Source organism: Neoarius graeffei, chromosome 13, assembly GCF_027579695.1.
Source record: "Neoarius graeffei isolate fNeoGra1 chromosome 13, fNeoGra1.pri, whole genome shotgun sequence".
In the NCBI taxonomy this organism is placed as follows: Eukaryota; Metazoa; Chordata; class Actinopteri; order Siluriformes; family Ariidae; genus Neoarius; species Neoarius graeffei.
Window position 1 is genome coordinate 45,297,597 of NC_083581.1, and position 19,347 is coordinate 45,316,943.

General features: G+C 48.8%; 1 protein-coding gene across 4 annotated transcripts in view; it reads right to left on the bottom strand.

The window, feature by feature from the left end:
* LOC132896767 (tetratricopeptide repeat protein 39B) overlaps positions 1-19,124 on the bottom strand; it is a 36,582-nt gene extending 17,458 nt beyond the window's left edge. For all 4 annotated transcript variants that reach the window (XM_060937823.1, XM_060937821.1, XM_060937824.1 and 1 more), the window contains exon 1: positions 18,936-19,124. In XM_060937823.1, coding sequence (XP_060793806.1) covers positions 18,936-18,980 — 45 coding nt within the window. In that variant the 5' untranslated portion in view covers positions 18,981-19,124. The remainder of the gene's footprint in view (positions 1-18,935) is intronic.
* Positions 19,125-19,347: the final 223 nt, after the last annotated feature.

Below are 19,347 nucleotides of genomic sequence, written 5' to 3' on the forward strand. Positions count from 1 at the left end.
AGCATTACCGAAGCACAATCACGCATAGCCGATCTGGAGTCAACCTGCCTGGAGTTCAAAGACGCTCTGGTTGTGACTCTAAGGCAAAGCATCGAAATGAAAGATAAAATGACTGATTTGGAGAGTCACTCCAGGCGAAACAATCTACGCATTTACGGAGTACCGGAAGACAAAGAGGGGAAATCAGTCACTGACTTTGTCAACGAACTGCTTAGTGAACAGCTTGAACTCCCCCCTGGGATGGACCTACAGATCCAACGGGCGCATAGAGCTCTTGCTCCAAAACCGTCAGCAGGGTCGGCACCCAGATCCCTAATAGTGAATTTTCTGCAATATCACGTCAAGGAATTGGTTCTGCAAAAGGACTGGCAGAAGAAGATTGAGCTAGATGGGCAGCGAATTTACTTTGATAATGACTATGCAGCAGACGTCTTAGAGAAACGAAAGGCGTATGGCCCGATCAAATCTGTCCTGAGAGAAAAGGGCATCCGCTTCCAAACTCCTTACACTAAAATGCGTATCCACTGGGAATCTGGTCAACGATCATACGAGAACGCAGAAGAAGCAGCGGAGGATCTCAATCGACGTGGATTTCAGGTGACGGTGAAAGCAAAGAGTCTGAACGCGATGAAAATAATGGAGGAACGCCTGGGTGAACTACTCTCGTGGAAAACCATCAGCACCGGCGACAAAGCAGCTCATCGAGCAAGGGAGAGGCTCCTGGAATTCAGAAGAGATTCACAGCCGGGGGAATAAACTACAGTGAGCAGAATAAGAAGAGACACTCACATATTCTGGGAGTGACACAAAGTGAGGTACTTTTAGTTATTTAATGTAAGTGCATGGAGAATCTCCATAGTTTTTCTTTTGAGGTGTAGCTTATACAAAGTTGAGGCACTCGTCATTTCGCATGTAGGCCTACAAAATACAGATATTGATTTAGATACTGTAAATTAGGATGTGGTTTTTTCCTTCTCAATTATTATTATTATTTTATTGATATAATTATTACCACTTAACCTGCTCTAATTATCAACCCGACTGAGGACAATTTAACGCCAAATGTTGGACACTTCTAGTGGAGAAGAGAACTTTCTCACTAGGGAGGGCCCCTTCGTGCTGGAGGCATCTTTCCCTCCTCCCCCCAACAGGGAACCCAAAGGATGTTTAAACTCATTCCTTTCTTCTGAAGTCACTAAACTTTATGTAATTGTTCACTGGTTGTTACAGAGTTCACCTGTAGTAATTGTTAAGTTTCAATCTGGATTGTAGAATTATGTTAATATGAGTGATAGAGAATAGTGTTAAGATACTGTCATTGAATGTAAATGGCCTGAATAACCCCATTAAGCGACAAAAGGTAATGTCTAAACTAAGGAAAGAGAAGGCCCAGATTATTTACCTACAAGAGACTCACTTGACTGATCAGGAGAGTGAAAAACTCAAGAAATTTGGTTTCATGAACACTTTCTATAGCTGTTTTAGAAATAAGAACAAAAGAGGTGTTAGTATATTGATTTCCAACACAGTGAAATTTGAATGTATCAATATGACTAAGGATAAAGAGGGAAGATTTATTATAGTGAAAGGAAAGCTAGAAAACGAGTTAATGACTTTGGTTAATGTTTATGCCCCACCCAACAGTGATAAGCGGTTTGTTAAATCTCTTCTTGATAAAATAATAATGCAGTCAGAGGGAATATTGATATGTGTTGGAGATTTTAACATTGTGATGGATGATAAGATGGACACAACAAACAAGAAAAAAACAATTAACCAAGTAACTAAAATTATTAAAACTACATTCAAGGAGTTTGGCATAGTTGATTTATGGAGAGAACTCCACCCCACTCAAAGGGATTATACACATTATTCACCGCCCCATGATAGTTATGCCAGAATTGATTATTTCTTTATAAATAAAATAGACCTGTTTAGAATAAAAGAATGTGAAATCGAAGGAGCAGACGTATCAGACCATTGTGCAATGTGTCTAAAAATCCAATTGGATACGCAAAAGAAAATAAAACAATGGAGGTTAAATGTTGGGATTTTAAACGATGAAGTATTGGTTAGGGAGATGACTGAAGAAATTTCAACATATTTGACTGAAAATGATAATGGTGAAGTGAGTCCTGTTATTTTATGGGATGCCCTAAAAGCAGTCTTAAGAGGGAAATTAATAGCAAAAACGGCAGCCATAAAAAAGCTAAAGAGAGGGTTTTTCTTAAACAAAAAGAGATTCTGACTAAAATCGAAAAACAACATAAACATTCTGGGGACCCTTTGTTACTCCCCCAAATTAAAGAAGCAAGGGAGAACATAAATAAACTATTAAATGCAGAAATTGAAAAAAAGACAAGATTCCTAAAACAATCCTACTATGAAGTAGGGCCTAGGGCCTCTAGATTGTTAGCTAAACGATTAAAGAAGCAACAGGCTGACAGGACAATACATAAAATAAGAGATGTATATACTAACCAGGTAATCTACGATCCCAAAGGGATTGGCTTAATTTTGTGAACTACTACAAGAATCCTTATAGTCAACCCTTAGCAGCAAATGTTAATCAAATGAGAACCTTTTTAAAGAATCTTGATCTGCCATCTATTGGCAAACATCAGAATGACCTACTCACCAAACCATTTACAGTGTTGGAAATAGAGAATGCAATAAGCAGATTAAAGTCAAACAAATCCACAGGCAGCGATGGTCTACCCTCAGAATGGTACAAAACATTTAAGGAACAACTTGTACCATTACTTTTGTCATCTTTTAACCATTCACTTGAGAAAGGCAAAATACCCTGTGGCAGTTCGGAGCAGGTGGGTGGAGCACAGAGGACGGCAGGACAGAGATCAGGTTCAAATTTAGCATTTATTATCACACTTTTCAGTATAACAGTCACTCAGACACACACACACATGACAGGTGTCTGTTCAGGGAAGAGCTCCTCTGCTCTCTGCTCTCCCTCCTTATATAGGGCGCGGTCACTGGGAAGACACACAAACACAGGTTAATTGCTCTCAGGTGTAGTGATTCTGCCACTCACCTTCCCTGACTCCGCCCTCCTGGCACAGACCGGCGCTTGACCACGCCCCCGCTGCCACATACCCCCATCACGGCCTGCAGCCGACTCCCCCCCCCCCCTTGACGGGAAAGGAAGTCCGCCACGACCATCTGCACCCCCGGCCTGTGGACCACCTTGAAATTAAAGGGTTGGAGTGCCAGATACCAAAGGGGGATCCGCGCGTTGGCATCTTTCATGCGGTGGAGCCACTGGAGGGGCGCGTGGTCCGAACAGAGGGTGAAAGGGCGCCCCAGCAGGTAGTACCGGAGGGCAAGGACCGCCCACTTGATGGCCAGACACTCTTTCTCTATGGTGCTGTAGCGCCCCTCATGCACCGACAGCTTCCTGCTGATATACAGGACGGGGCGGTCCTCCCCCTCCACCTCCTGGGACAAAACCGCCCCCAGCCCTCTGTCCGACGCATCGGTCTGCAACATAAAGGGGAGAGAAAAGTCAGGGGAGTGTAGAAGTGGCCCCCCACACAGTGCAGCCTTTACCTCCGAAAAAGCTCGCTGGCATTGCTCCGTCCACTGGACCGGATCTGGTGCCCCCTTTTTAGTCAGATCAGTCAGCGGGCTGCTGACGTCCGAATAATTAGGTATAAACCTACGATAATAGCCAGCCAGCCCCAGGAACTGTCTCACCCCCTTTTTGGTCTTGGGCCTCGGGCAGGCCGCAATTGCTACGGTCTTGTTAATTTGGGGACGCACCTGCCCGTTGCCCAAGTGGAAGCCCAGATACCGTACTTCCACCCGCCCAATCGCACACTTCTTTGGGTTGGCTGTGAGACCCGCTCGCCTCAGCGACCTAAGGACGACCCTTAGGTGTTCCAAGTGCCTCGGCCAGTAATTACTATATATGATGATGTCATCAAGATAGGCGGCCGCATAGGTGGCGTGGGGGCGGAGGACCCGGTCCATCAGCCGCTGAAACGTAGCGGGCACCCCAAACAGCCCAAACGAAAGGGTGACGAATTGGTGTAACCCAAACGGTGTGGAAAAGGCCGTTTTTTCTCGGGATAGTGGAGTCAAGGGGATCTGCCAATATCCCTTCGTCAAATCCAGTGTCGAATAAAAGCGAGCCGTGCCTAGTCGATCGAGCAGCTCGTCAATACGAGGCATTGGGTACGCGTCGAATTTAGACACCGCGTTGACTTTTCTATAGTCCACACAGAACCGGACCGACCCATCGGCCTTGGGTACCAAGACCACCGGGCTGCTCCAGTCACTGTGGGACTCCTCGACGATGCCCATTTCAAGCATGGTCTGAAGTTCTTCCCGAACCACCTTTTTTTTGGGTTCGGGTAGCCTGTAAAGGCGGCTACGCACTCCCACCCCCGGGGGCGTCTCTATGTGGTGCTCTATGAGGTTAGTGCGACCGGGCAGGGGCGAGAACACATCCGAAAACTCAGTGTGCAACTGGGCGACCTCCGTGAGTTGGGTCGGGGAGAGGTGGTCTCCACAGGGGACCGGAGAGGTACGTGATGCCAATGTCCCTTTTTGAACCTCCGGCCCCAGCTCCGCCTTCTCCGGAACCACCGACACCAACGCCACGGGTACCTCCTCGTTCCAGAGTTTAAGCAGATTGAGGTGGTAAATCTGTAGCGCCCCCCCATCCGTTCGCCTCACCTCATAGTCGACGTCCCCGACTCGCCGTGTGACCTCAAAGGGTCCTTGCCACTTGGTGATCAATTTGGAGCTCGACGTGGGCAACAGTACGAGTACCTTATCTCCCGGAGTGAACTCTCTAAGGCACGTACCCTTGTTGTACAGGCGGGCTTGCCGTTCCTGGGCCTGCCGCAAATTCTCTTGAGTTAGGTGGGTGAGCGTGTGGAGTTTTGCGCGCAGGTCCATAACGTACTGAATTTCATTTTTGCTTTGTGAAGGTCTCTCCTCCCAATTTTCCCACAGCACATCTAGGATGCAGCGCGGCTTACGCCCATATAATAATTCAAACGGGGAGAACCCCGTGGAGGCTTGGGGGACCTCTCGCACTGAGAACAGCAAGGGCTCGAGCCACTTATCCCAATTACGTGCGTCCTCACTTATGAATTTTTTAACAATATTTTTGAGGGTGCGGTTGAACCGTTCTACTAAACCGTCCGTTTGTGGGTGATAAACGCTGGTGCGGATCGGCTTAATCCCCAATAACCCATACAGTTCGCGCAGTGTCCGTGACATAAATGTAGTGCCTTGATCAGTCAGAATCTCTTTCGGGATTCCAACTCGGGAGATGACGCGGAAGAGCGCCTCTGCAATATTGCGTGCTGAGATATTGCGCAGAGGCACTGCTTCTGGGTATCGCGTTGCATAGTCCACCAGAACTAATATAAAGCGGTACCGTCGTGCTGACCGATCTAATGGCCTGACGAGATCCATCCCAATTCTCTCAAACGGGGTCTCAATTAATGGAAGAGGGTGCAAAGGCACTTTTGGAATGGCCGCTGGATTTACTAACTGGCATTCGCGGCATGCCGTACACCACCTACGAACATCGCCGCGAATCCCCGGCCAATAGAATCGGGCCATTATTCGGGCTAGTGTTTTATCCTGCCCTAAGTGTCCAGCCATGGGATTAAAGTGAGCCGCCTGGAATACCAATTCCCAGCGGCTCTTCGGAATTAAAAGCTGCGTGACTCACTCTTTAGTTTGAGTGTCCTGCGTCACTCGGTATAACCTATCCTTCATAATTGTGAAGTAGGGGAAGGACGGGGTGGCGTTCGGCTGGAGCATTTGACCATCGATTACTCTCACTTGGTCAAACGTATGTCGCAGAGTCTCGTCTTGCGATTGTTCTAATGGGAAATCCGCGAGGGATTCCCCAATAGAGAGAGGAGGAGCCGGCGGCTCCTCACTCTGACGCGGAGATGACATAGATGGCTCTGTGACAGCTGCTCCTGCCAAAGCGACACCGGGACCTCCCCCTGTTAAATGGCAGGACCCACTCTTTATTAGGCGTGTCATTAAACCCCGAAATCCCGGCCAATCAGTCCCCAAAATTAAAGAGTGGGTAAGGCGGGGATTAACTGCCGCCTTCACTATAAATTTTTCCCCTCTGAAAATAATGTGGACCGACACCAAAGGGTAGCGGTGAACATCCCCATGCACACACAACACCTTCACCCCCTGTGCTCCCCCCAATGCCTCGTTTTGCACCAGGCTTTGGTGAATTGAGGTCTGGTTACAACCAGAATCCACCAACGCCTGATATGTATCCCCTTGGATACTCACCGGTATGCGATACGCTCCGGCCCGATCGAGGGCGGCCTCTGGCGCGTCGGGGATCCGAACCACCGTGCCCACTTCCATTGCCGTGCACTGCTGTTGAAGGTGGCCTGGCTCCCCGCAGCGCCAGCAAACTGGCCCGGGCTTTCCCTCTGCACCGGTGATCTGGGGCTCACTCACCTGAGGTGGGGGAGAGACAGACACAGAAGGGAGAAACGGGAGGGCACCGCGGGTGCAGCGGGCCGGCTGGGGTGGTGCCGGCCCCCGCCTCCGCGGTGGGGGAATGGGGCGAGGACGGGACACAGGAGGAGGGGGAGAGAGAGAGAGAGAGAGAGAAGAGGAGAGAAGAGAAGATGCCATCTGCTGTCCTGCCACCGGGACAGCCGCCAAATGGTCCTCCGCCAGCTCGACTGCCTGATCCAGCGACGCCGGGCAGTGGCACCGGACCCACTCCGCAGTTCCTGCTGGCAAGCGAGCGACGAACTGTTCCAGCACCACCTGGTCGAGGATTCCTTCGGCGTCACGGTTGTTGGCCCTCAGCCACCGCCAGCAGGTGTTCCGGAGCTGCTGGCCAAACGCGAACGGCCGGCCGACTTCCTCCAAGCGCAGCGCGTGGAAGCGCTGGCGCTGCTGTTCTGGAGTGCGCCCCACGTGCTGGAGGACGGCCCGGCGGAGGTCCACGTAGGCCAGCCGGCGGTCGGCGGGGAGCTGTAGCGCGGCCAGCTGTGCTTCTCCCATGAGCAGGGGGAGGAGGCGCGCCGCGCGCTGCTCCATCGGCCACCCCGAGGCTTCGGCGACTTGCTCAAAGAGCGTGATGAACGCCTCGGGGTCATCCTGCGGGCCCATCTTGGTGACGGTGAGGGGAGACGGGCCCGCAGTAGGAGCGCTGGTGGGCCCCGCCGACGCGAGGAGGTGCCGGAACGCCTGTCGATCTTCTCATTGGGCCAACACCATGGCCTCGAACCGCTCTTCTTGCTCCTTTCGGAGGGTGAGTAGCACCTGGTGCTGGCTTTGCTGGGCTGTGGTGAGGGCGTGGACCAGTTCAGCGAATGGGGAGGACTCCATGGGGCTGTGAGGCTGCTGTGCTCCAGATCCCGGGTTTTGGCACCACTGTGGCAGTTCGGAGCAGGTAGGTGGAGCACAGAGGACGGCAGGACAGAGATCAGGTTCAAATTTAGCATTTATTGTCACACTTTTCAGTATAACAGTCACTCAGACACACACACACACGACGGGTGTCTGTTCAGGGAAGAGCTCCTCTGCTCTCTGCTCTCCCTCCTTATATAGGGCGCGGTCACTGGGAAGACACACAAACAGGTTAATTGCTCTCAGGTGTAGTGATTCTGCCACTCACCTTCCCTGACTCCGCCCTCCTGTCACAGACTGGCGCTTGACCACGCCCCCGCTGCCACATACCCCCATCATGGAAAGAAGCAGTGATATCAGTTATCCCCAAAGGGAATAACAACGAGACATGCTCAGGTTATAGAACTATATCGATTCTCAACGTAGATTATAAAATATACACTTCTATTATTGCTAAAAGATTTGACCAATTCATGAAAGACATTATTGACGAAGATCAGACAGGTTTCATTAAGGGCCGTCAAACACATGACAATATAAGAAGAACTCTTCATGTTCTAGAACATGCTAAACAAAACAATATCAGTGCTGCATTTATAAGCCTTGATGCCGAAAAGGCTTTTGACTGTGTCAGCTGGGTTTTCCTTTATGAAGTTCTTAAAAAGTTTGGACTGAATACAAAGGCAATTGAGTGTATTAAGACACTATCAAAACCCAACTGCAAGAATCAAAATCAATGGCAGCTTGACAGAGACCATACAACTAGAACGATCAACCAGACAGGGCTGTTGCCTCTCTCCAACCCTGTTTGCGATCTTTATAGAACCACTGGCGCAAACAATTAGACAGAGTAAGGACAGAGTAAGGAGCTTAAGGGCATCAGAATAGATGGAGAAGAACACATTATCGGCCTCTTTGCTGACGATGTGATCTGTTATCTAGAAGAACCGGATGTATGTCTCCCTAAACTGATTAGTCAACTGGAGGTCTATGGTTTTTATTCTGGATATAAATTGAATTTGACCAAAACACAAGTTTTAACATTCAATTACTCTCCAACCAAAGATATACAAGAAAAATTCAAATTTAACTGGAAATCAACAACAATGAAGTACCTTGGGGTAACTATAACAAAAACAACAGAAAGCCTATATGGCTCAAATTATGACAAAATAGATAAAAGTATCAAAAAAGACAGATAGATGGACCGTCCTGTCTCTGGACTTCAGTTCACGAATAGCGACAATAAAAATGAATGTCCTTCCACGCCTGCTCTATTTTTTCCAGGCTTTACCTGTGGAAATTCCAGAGAAGCAATTTAGAGCATGGGACAAAACCATATCCAGATTTATTTGGAATGGACAAAGACCGAGAATTAAATTTGTGACTTTACAGTTGGAAAAACAAAAAGGAGGAATGGCATTGCCCAACCTCAAGCAGTATTTCCATGCAGCGCAAATCAAACATATCGTCTGCTGGTGTGATAAATCCTATGAAGCCAAATGGAAAAACCTAGAGCAGTTTGCGCAAAAGAGGGAAATCTCAAGTCTTACTGGCGATGCTGATGAAGCCAAAGACTTTTATAACCACATGGGCACCATCACCAAATTTACACTTAAAGTGTGTGTAGCAGCGGGGGCATGGTCAAGCGCCGGTCTGTGACAGGAGGGTGGAGCCAGGGAAGGTGAGTGGCAGAATCACTACACCTGACGGTAATTAACCTGTGTTTGTGTGTCTTCCCAGTACCGCGCCCTATTTAAGGAGGCAGAGGGAGAGCAGAGGAGAGCTCTTCCCGGGACAAGAACACAGCGTGTGTGCGTGTATTTACCCGAATATAACGGTTGCTATAGTGAAAAGTCTGGCAATAAAAGCCTATTTCTTACCTGAAGCTTTGTCCTGCCATCCTCTGTGCTCCACCCACACCTAAGAGCTCTACAGTGGTGCCGAAACCCGGGAGTAAAAGGTGGAGCACCAACTCAGCAGCCCCATGGAATCCTCCCCGTTCACGGACCTGGTCCATGCCCTCGCCACGGCTCAGCAAAGCCAGCACCAGGCGCTCATCACACTCCGAAAGGAACAACAGCGGCGCTTCGAAGCCCTGGTGCTGGCCCAGCAGGAAGATCGCGAGGCGTTCCGGCACCTCCTCGCGTCAGCGGGGTCCACCAACACCCCGGCCGCGGGCCCGTCTCCCCTCATCGTGACCAAGATGGGCCCGCAGGACGACCCCGAGGCGTTCCTCACATTGTTCGAACAGGTTGCCGAAGCCTCGGGGTGGCCGATGGAGCGGCGCGCCTCCTCCCCCTCCTGACAGGAGAGGTGCAGCTGGCCGTGCTACAGCTCCCCGCCGACCACCGGCTGGCCTACGCGGACCTTCGCTGGGCCGTCCTCCAGTGCGTGGGGTGCACACCAGAACAACAGCGCCAGCGCTTCCACGCGCTGCGGTTGGAGGAAGTCGGCCGGCCGTTCGCGTTCGGCCAGCAGCTCTGGGACGCCTGCTGGCAGTGGCTGAGGGCCGACGATCACGACGCCGAGGGACTCATCGATCAGGTGGTGCTGGAGCAGTTCATCGCCCGCTTACCAGCCGGAACCGCGGAGTGGGTCCAGCGCCACCGCCCGGCGTCGCTGGATCAGGCAGTAGGACTGGCAGAGGATCATCTGGCGGCTGTTCCGGCGGCAGGACAGCCGACGACGTCTTCTCTTCTCTCCTCTTCTCTCTCTCTCCCCTCCCTTCTGTGTCCCGTCCTCGCCCCATTCCCCCACTACGGAGACGGGGGCCGGCTCCACCCCAGCCAGCCCGCCACACCCGTGGTGCCCTCTCGTTTCTCCCTTCTGTGTCTGTCTCTCCCCCCCCTCAAGTGAGTGAGCCCCAGAGCACCGGTGCAGAGGGAAAGCCTGGGCCGGTTTGCTGGCACTGCGGGGAGCCGGGCCACCTGCAACAACAGTGCGCAGCAATTGAGGTGCGCGCGGTGGTACGGATCCCCGACGCGCCAGAAGCTGCCCTCGATCGGGCCGGAGCGTATCGCATACCGGTGAGTGTCCAAGGGGCTACATATCAGGCGTTGGTGGATTCTGGTTGCAATCAGACCTCGATCCGCCAAAGCCTGGTGCAAGACGAGGCATTGGGGGGAGCACAGGGGGTGAAGGTGTTGTGTGTGCACGGGGATGTTCCCAGCTACCCTTTGGTGTCGGTCCACATATTTTTCAGAGGGGAAAAATCTATAGTGAAGGCGGCGGTTAATCCTCGCCTTACCCACTCTTTAATTTTGGGGACTGATTGGCCGGGATTTCGGGGTTTAATGACGCGCCTAGTAAAGAGTGGGTCCTGCCATTTGACAGGGGGAGGTCCCGGTGTCGCTTTGGCTGGAGCTGCTGTCACAGAGCCGTCTACGTCATCTCCGCGACAGAGTGAGAAGCCGCCGGCTCCTCCTCTTTCTGTTGGGGAATCCCTCGCAGATTTCCCATTAGAACAATCGCGAGACGAGACTCTGCGACATGCGTTTGACCAAGTGAGAGTAATCGATGGTCAAACGCTCCAGCCGAACGCCACCCCGTCCTTCCCCTACTTCACAATTATGAAGGATAGGTTATACCGAGTGACACAGGACACTCAAACTAAAGAGTGAGTCACGCAGCTTTTAATTCCGAAGAGCCGCTGGGAATTGGTATTCCAGGCGGCTCACTTTAATCCCATGGCTGGACACCTAGGGGAGGATAAGACACTAGCCCGGATAATGGCCCGATTCTATTGGCTGGGGATTCGCGGCGATGTCCGTAAGTGGTGTATGGCGTGCCGCGAATGCCAGTTAGTAAATCCAGCGGCCATTCCAAAAGCGCCCTTGCGCCCCCTACCATTAATCGAGACCCCGTTCGAAAGAATTGGGATGGATCTCATCGGGCCATTAGATCGGTCAATACGAGGGTACCGCTTTATATTGGTTCTGGTGGACTATGCAACGCGATACCCAGAAGCGGTGCCTCTTCGCAATATCTCAGCACGCAGTATTGCGGAGGCCCTCTTCCACGTCATCTCCTGGGTTGGAATCCCGAAAGAGATTCTGACTGACCAAGGCACCTCGTTTATGTCACGAACACTGAGCGAACTGTATGGACTATTAGGTATTAAGCCGATCCGCACCAGCGTTTATCACCCACACACGGACGGTTTAGTTGAACGGTTCAATCGCACCCTCAAGAATATAATTAAAAAATTCGTAAGTGAGGACGCACGTAACTGGGATAAATGGCTCGAACCCTTGTTATTTGCAGTGCGAGAGGTCCCCCAAGCCTCCACGGGGTTCTCCCCGTTTGAATTATCATACGGGCGTAAGCCGCGCGGCATTTTAGATGTGCTGCGAGAAAATTGGGAGGAGGGACCTTCACAGAGTAAAAACGAAATTCAGTACGTTATGGATCTGCGCGCAAAACTCCACACGCTCACTCACCTAACTCAGGAGAATTTGCAGCAGGCCCAGGAACGGCAAGCCCACCTGTACAACAAGGGCACGTGCCTTAGAGAGTTCACTCCGGGAGATAATGTACTCGTACTGTTGCCCATGTCGAGCTCCAAATTAATCGCCAAGTGGCAAGGACCCTTTGAGGTCACACGGCAAGTTGGGGACGTCGACTATGAGGTAAGGCGAACGGACAGGGAGGGGGCGCTACAGATCTACCACCTCAATCTGCTTAAACTCTGGAACGAGGAGGTACCCGTGGCGTTGGTGTCGGTAGTTCCGGAGAAGGCGGAGCTGGGGCCGGAGGTTCAAAAAGGGACATTGGCATCACGTACCTCTCCGGTCCCCTGTGGAGACCACCTCTCCCCGACCCAACTCACGGAGGTCGCCCAGTTGCAGGCTGAGTTTTCGGATGTGTTCTCACCCCTGCCCGGTCGCACTAACCTCATACAACACCACATAGAGACGCCCCCGGGGGTGGTAGTGCATAGCCGCCCTTACAGGCTACCCGAACCCAAAAAAAAGGTGGTTCGGGAAGAACTTCAGGCCATGCTCGAAATGGGCATCGTCGAGGAGTCCCACAGTGACTGGAGCAGCCCGGTGGTCTTGGTACCCAAGGCCGACGGGTCGGTCCAGTTCTGTGTGGACTATAGAAAAGTCAACGCGGTGTCTAAATTCGACGCGTACCCAATGCCTCGTATTGACGAGCTGCTCGATCGACTAGGCACGGCTTGCTTTTACTTGACACTGGATTTGACGAAAGGATATTGGCAGATCCCCTTGACTCCATTATCCCGGGAGAAAACGGCCTTTTCCACACCGTTCGGCTTACACCAATTTGTCACACTTCCTTTTGGGCTGTTTGGGGTGCCCGCTACGTTTCAGCGGCTGATGGACAGGGTCCTCCGGCCCCACGCCACCTATGCAGCTGCATATCTTGATGATATTAGCATCTATAGTAACGACTGGCAGCGGCACCTGCAACACCTGAGGGCCGTCCTTAGGTCGCTGAGGCGGGCGGGTCTCACTGCCAACCCGAAGAAGTGTGCGATTGGGCGGATGGAAGTACGGTATCTGGGCTTCCACTTGGGCAACGGGCAGGTGCGTCCCCAAATTAATAGGACAGCAGCGATTGCGGCCTGCCCGAGGCCCAAGACCAAAAAGGGGGTGAGACAGTTCCTGGGGCTGGCTGGCTACTATCGTAGGTTTATACCTAATTATTCGGACGTCACCAGCCCGCTGACTGACCTCACTAAAAAGGGGGCACCAGATCCGGTCCAGTGGACGGAGCAGTGCCAGCGGGCTTTCTCTGAGGTAAAGGCTGTACTGTGTGGGGGGCCACTATTACACTCCCCTGACTTTTCTCTCCCTTTTGTGTTGCAGACCGACGCGTCGGACGGAGGGCTGGGGGCAGTGTTGTCCCAGGAGGTGGAGGGGGAGGACCGCCCCATCCTGTACATCAGCAGGAAGCTGTCAGTGCATGAGGGGCGCTACAGCACTATTGAGAAGGAATGCCTGGCGATCAAGTGGGCGGTCCTCGCCCTCCGTTACTACCTGCTGGGGCGCCCTTTCACCCTCTGTTCGGACCACGCGCCCCTCCAGTGGCTCCACCGCATGAAAGATGCCAACGCGCGGATCACCGTTGGTATCTGGCACTCCAACCCTTCAATTTCAAGGTGGTCCACAGGCCGGGGGCGCAGATGGTCGTGGCGGACTTCCTCTCCCGTCAAGGGGGGGGGAGTCGGCTGCGGGCCGGACGGGCGCCCGGCCTGAGTCGGGCGGTGGGGGTATGTGGCAGCGGGGGCTTGGTCAAGCGCCAGTCTGTGACAGGAGGGCAGAGCCAGGGAAGGTGAGTGGCAGAATCACTACACCTGACGGTAATTAACCTGTGTTTGTGTGTCTTCCCAGTACCGCGCCCTATTTAAGGAGGCAGAGGGAGAGCAGAGGAGAGCTCTTCCCGGGACAAGAACACAGCGTGTGTGCGTGTATTTACCCGAATATAACGGTTGCTATACTGAAAAGTCTGGCAATAAAAGCCTATTTCTTACCTGAAGCTTTGTCCTGCCGTCCTCTGTGCTCCACCCACACCTAAGAGCTCTACAGTGTGGTATGACATCACACGTAAACATAAATTAGAGCCAGATACCAGGATGCTTAGATGGCCAGTATATGATAAATGTTTCATTCCAAATACCCAAGATCAGAGATTCAAACATTGGGCCTCATGTGGAATAACAGCTCTGTGTACTGTAATTAAAGAGGGGAGCATTTTGAGCTTTCAAGACTTGAAGGAAAGGTTCTCATTGGACAACCAAGATCATTTTATATATTTACAGCTTAGAAACTATTACAATAAGGAGCTTAAACCAAACATAAATGTGGACAAATATAGGGTAATCAAAACTGTAATAGGGGCATATAGCTTCAAGAGTAAAAGAATAATATCTGTGCTATATAAACAACTAATGGAGAGCAAAGGAAACACCACATATGTGAAACATAAATGGGAAAAAGAGTTAAATGTGGATATTTCTGAGGATGATTGGGTACAGATTTGGAGAACCCAGCACTCTACTGCATCATCTTGTACATGGAGAGAACATTGCTGGAAGAATGTAATACGATTTTTTATTACCCCCCAACTTAGAAGTAAGTACACATTTGTTTCCCAACCCTGTTGAAGAAAATGTGGTGAGATGAATGTGAATCATGCATATGTATTCTGGCTTTGCCCTAATATTGTTCAGTTTTGGGATGAAGTACATTCTGTTATTGTTTCGGTCTTGGGTTATCAAATACCCAAGACTTCCACAGTATTATATCTTGGTAACTTGGGAGGAAACATTGTGGCTAAGCCAGACAGATATATATTCAAAATCTTGATTGCAGCCAGCAAAAAGGCCATAACGAAAAAATGGTATAAGCCAGACCCACCAGACAGGGATGACTGGTTGAAACTTGTGAAAGAGATGTACATAATGGAGGACTTGACACATAGGATAAGACTGCAAGTTGACACATGCGTAGAAAAATGGATGAAATGGAATGTATACATATCAATGACAGAATGACTGAAATTATACTATATTGAATACTTCAGAAACATGCCCATCCAGATTCTATATATTTTTTTATTTTTTGTTGGTTTGTTCGTTTTGTTTTTGTTTTGATGTGTTTTTGTAATGGTAACTGATGGCAATTATTGTTTTTTCTTTACCTAAGTGTACCACTAAAAAATATAAAAATAAAGTGTTAAAAAAATATAAAAAACATACTGTATATACTATCAGCTTCTACTGTCAAATTAGTGTGTGTGTGTGTGTGTGTAAGAGAGAAGAGGACTGAACAAGCTGTAATACTGTAATGAGAGTAATCCACTTACGTTAATATTCCCCCAAGACACACACATACACACACACACACACACACACACACACACAAACAACTAGGTACATTACAGGTCAGGTGTGTGTAATATAGTGTGCATATTTGTCAATACATCTGTAATTATTTCCATGAATATTTAGACAGTTTCCTTCACAATCATCAGACTCAATAGTTAGTAAGGTAATGAATGAATGTCTAGTGTGCTAAGCAGCATTCCTGCTAAGAGGCTAGTGTGATAAATATCTGCTTTGCTACTGGTGATAAAATTACCAGTTTTATTAAATCAGACGGATTTGTGCGAACACACAACATGATGTGCTAACCTTCAAGTGCTTATAGTCATGAGGACACTGTTGCTAGGCAACCCTGATATATAGACCCTGAGTATTCCTTGTTTTCAGTCATTTGCCTCTTTCACATATCCCACAATCCACTGTGCATTTGGGAACTTCTGGTGGCCAGGCCCAGGCTGCTGATAACGATACAAAAACCAATATTGGGCTACAGTGGCATGCAAAAGTTTAGGCACCCTTACTGAAAATGTCTGTTACTGTGAATAGTTAAGTGAGCAGAAGATGAACTGATCACCAAAAGGCATAAAGGTAAAGACGACATTTCTTTTCAGCGTTTTCTGCAAGATGTGTGTATTATTTTTGTTTTGTACAATTGGAGAGTGAAAAAAGAAAAGGAACACCATGCGAAAGTTTGGGCAATCCAATACCTTTGAGTTCTCAGGTAACTTTTACCAAGGTTCCAGACCTTAATTAGCTTATTGAGCTGTGGCTTGTTCAAATTCTTCATTAGGAAAGGTCAGATGATGTAGATTTCAAAGCTGTATAAATTCTCTGACTCCTCAAGCTTGTCCCTAAAATCAACAGCCATGGGCTCCTCTAAGCAACTCCCTCGCATTCTGAATAATAAAATAACTGAATAATTTAATTGAAATAACTGAAGCCTTTTGCAAGGACAAATGTGTGAAAATCCCCCAGGTAAGAACTGAAAGATTATTAGCTGGCTACAAAATGTGTTTACAAGCTGTGATACTTGCCAAAGGGGGTGTTACTAGGTACTAAACATGCAGGGTGCCCAAACTTTTACTTCAGGCCCTTTTCCTTTTTTGCCATTTTGAAAAGGTAAAAGATGAAAATAATTTTTTTTTTTGCTTAAAATATAAAGGAAATGAGTCATCTTTAACTTTATGCCTTTTGGAGATCATTTCATCTTCAACTTAACTGTTCACAATAACAGCAATTTTGACCAGAGGTGCCCAAACTTTTGCATACCACTGTATATAATCAGTTTCAATGTTCAAATATCGGCTGTTCAAATATTATTATGTTCAAATATATCAATGTAAATGTACACTGTTAATGTTGTTGGCCAGAGTCATAGTACCGAGTTGTTGGAACATGTATTTCATGTAAAAAATGCAGAGAGTGAAAGTGAAAGGGCTGTATGAGCAATAATATAAGGATGACCAATCAAAAGCTTCTGTGCTGATGAAAAATACCATAGAACCAGTCACTAGACATATAAAAGCAATCTAATAACATCACATTTCAGCCTGCGTCCGATATTTGAACATCAAAACTGATGACAAATTTAAATTGATGACAAACCGTAAATGTGCAATGATTTCATGTAGTATTAATCTTGAAAAATCTGTGAGACCATATAAACCTGTAATAATATTTGAACATCTGATATTTGAACATCAAAACTGATTATATAGCCGAATATTGTTTTTTGTACCATTATCAGCAGCCTGGGCCTGGCCACCAGAAGTTCCCAACAGCACAGTGGATTGTGGGATACGTGAAAGGGGCAAATGTGACTGGTGCAGATACCTGCAGGGCAAAAAATCCTCTTCCAACATGGCGGCCAACACTGGACACTTTACAAAAATGCAGCACAAGCCTGTTAATTTTTCATTTGCTCTAAACAACACATTTAAATCATCTATCAAGAGAAAAAAAATCAACGACATGAGAATAACCTGCCAGTTTGGGGCACTTACAATACCGATACAGCACCTGCTGCAGTATTTCAGTCGCTAAACACAGCAAAGTCCCTGTCAGAGCTCCACTTTCCTCCTATAAGGAAGGATGTCACATGAAAGCTATGAATAAGCTAGCCAATGACTGAGGTTAATGGTTTACCTAGCTACCATGTAATCAGTGTAAAGGTGTGAAGACAGAATTATCCAGAACGTCATTTTAAATTCTACAAACTGTAAAACTCTTCACATGCACACACTCAAACTCTAAAATAAGAATAAAATGAAAACAGCAGCACTTCATTCCACCGAAGACAGATCTTCACAGGAATTTTGTCAAGAAAGGTTCTCTTCTCCTCTCTCTTCTATCCGTCCATTATCTGTAGCCACTTATCCCGTCCTACAGGGTCGCAGGTAAGCTGGATTCTATCCCAGCTGACTATGGGTGAGAGGTGGGGTACACCCTGGGCTGACACAGAGACAAACAACCATTCACACCTATGGTCAATTTAGAGCCACCAATTAGCCTAAACTGCATGTCTTTGGACTGTGGGGGAAAACGGAGCATCTGGAGGAAACCCACGCAGACACGGTGAGAACATACAAACTCCACATAGAGAGGCCCTCGCTGGCCGCTAGGCTCGAACCCAGGGCCTTCTTGCTGTGAGGCGATAGTGCTAACCACTACACCACCATACCGGCTCTCTCCTCTCTCTTACTCTCAGCAATAAAATAAACAAATATGTGGAAATTATTTGATTCCTTATTTATTTATTTATCATTCATTCATCACACACTGTATGATGTTTAATCAAATTCTACTGTCAGCTTCTACAGCAGCATGGTGGTGTAAGTGGTTAGCACTGTTACCTCACAGCAAGAAGGTTCTGGGTTCAAACCCAGGGCCTTTCTGCATTTTCTCCCAATGTCTGCATGGGTTTCCTCTGGGTGCTCTGGTTTCCCCCAAAGACATGCAGTTGGTTGACATGGGGCAGCCTTGGGCTGAGGTGCCCTTGAGCAAGGTACCTGACTCCTCCCTGGGTGCTCTGGTGTGGCTGCCCACTGCTTCAGATGGGTTAAATGCAGAGGATGAATTTCACTGTGCTTGAAGTGTGCATGTGACAAATAAAGGTTCTTTCTTCTTCTACTGTCAAATTATTGTGTGTGTGAGACACACAAGAGGTAGAATTAGATAAGTATCAGGCGGCCTGATACTTATCTAATTCACACCACACTGGCCTGATTCAGGCCAGTGTGGTGTCTGAATGTGAGAGAGAATATGACAGTAGTGCCGTCATCGCCACGCATCGCGTCACAGCTCTTTCCAGGAAGGTCACAGACTCCGTGGTGTTTTATTCCGCTCTGCTCCTCTTCCTCCTCCAAGGCAAATGTGTATGCGTTTGCGGCACTCGAGCCTGCTCATTGTGAAGCCGTGTCACTTCCGGTTTGCAGGGACAAGTTACGTATGAAGAAACCCAACAAAACATAACCAAATTGGAGGGAAAGCTGTGTGTGTGTGTGTGTGAGAGAGAGAGAGAGAGAGAGATCTATTGCAGGTGTCTGGTCATGATGAAAGCTGCGTTTTAATCTGCACACGACACAGAACCCAGTGTAACCCAGTGCGTTTATCGTGTTACTGCAGTATTGCGGCTGTGTATGTGTGTGAGTGAGAGAGAGAGAGAGAGAGAGAGAGAGATCGGTTTCAGCGCGCGCGCACTCACCTCGGTGGTGTCGGTGTTTTCTACTCTATTTCCGCGTGCAGCCATGTCACTGTGTTCCGTGAGCTTACAGGAAGAGGGGAAGTGAACACACACTGAAAAACCGTTTCAGCATTACCTCTTTGAAAGGGTGCGTGTGTGTGAGAGAGAGAGAGAGAGAGAGATTCGGTCCGCCCCAAAGTCGCAGCTTGCACCGGGGGACACCGGCGTGACGTAATTGGCCCTGACCACGCCCACCACTTGGAGATTTACGGATGAAAAACTATAAGCCTAAAAGCGGGGCTCCTGGTGAGTGTATGAGCAAAATACTTTCAGTAGCACAAAATCAACCTGAATAGAACAATCATATTATAGCAGATAACCTATAATCTGCTCTCTGGCTCCCGGTCAAGCAACGTATAGAATTCAAACTCCT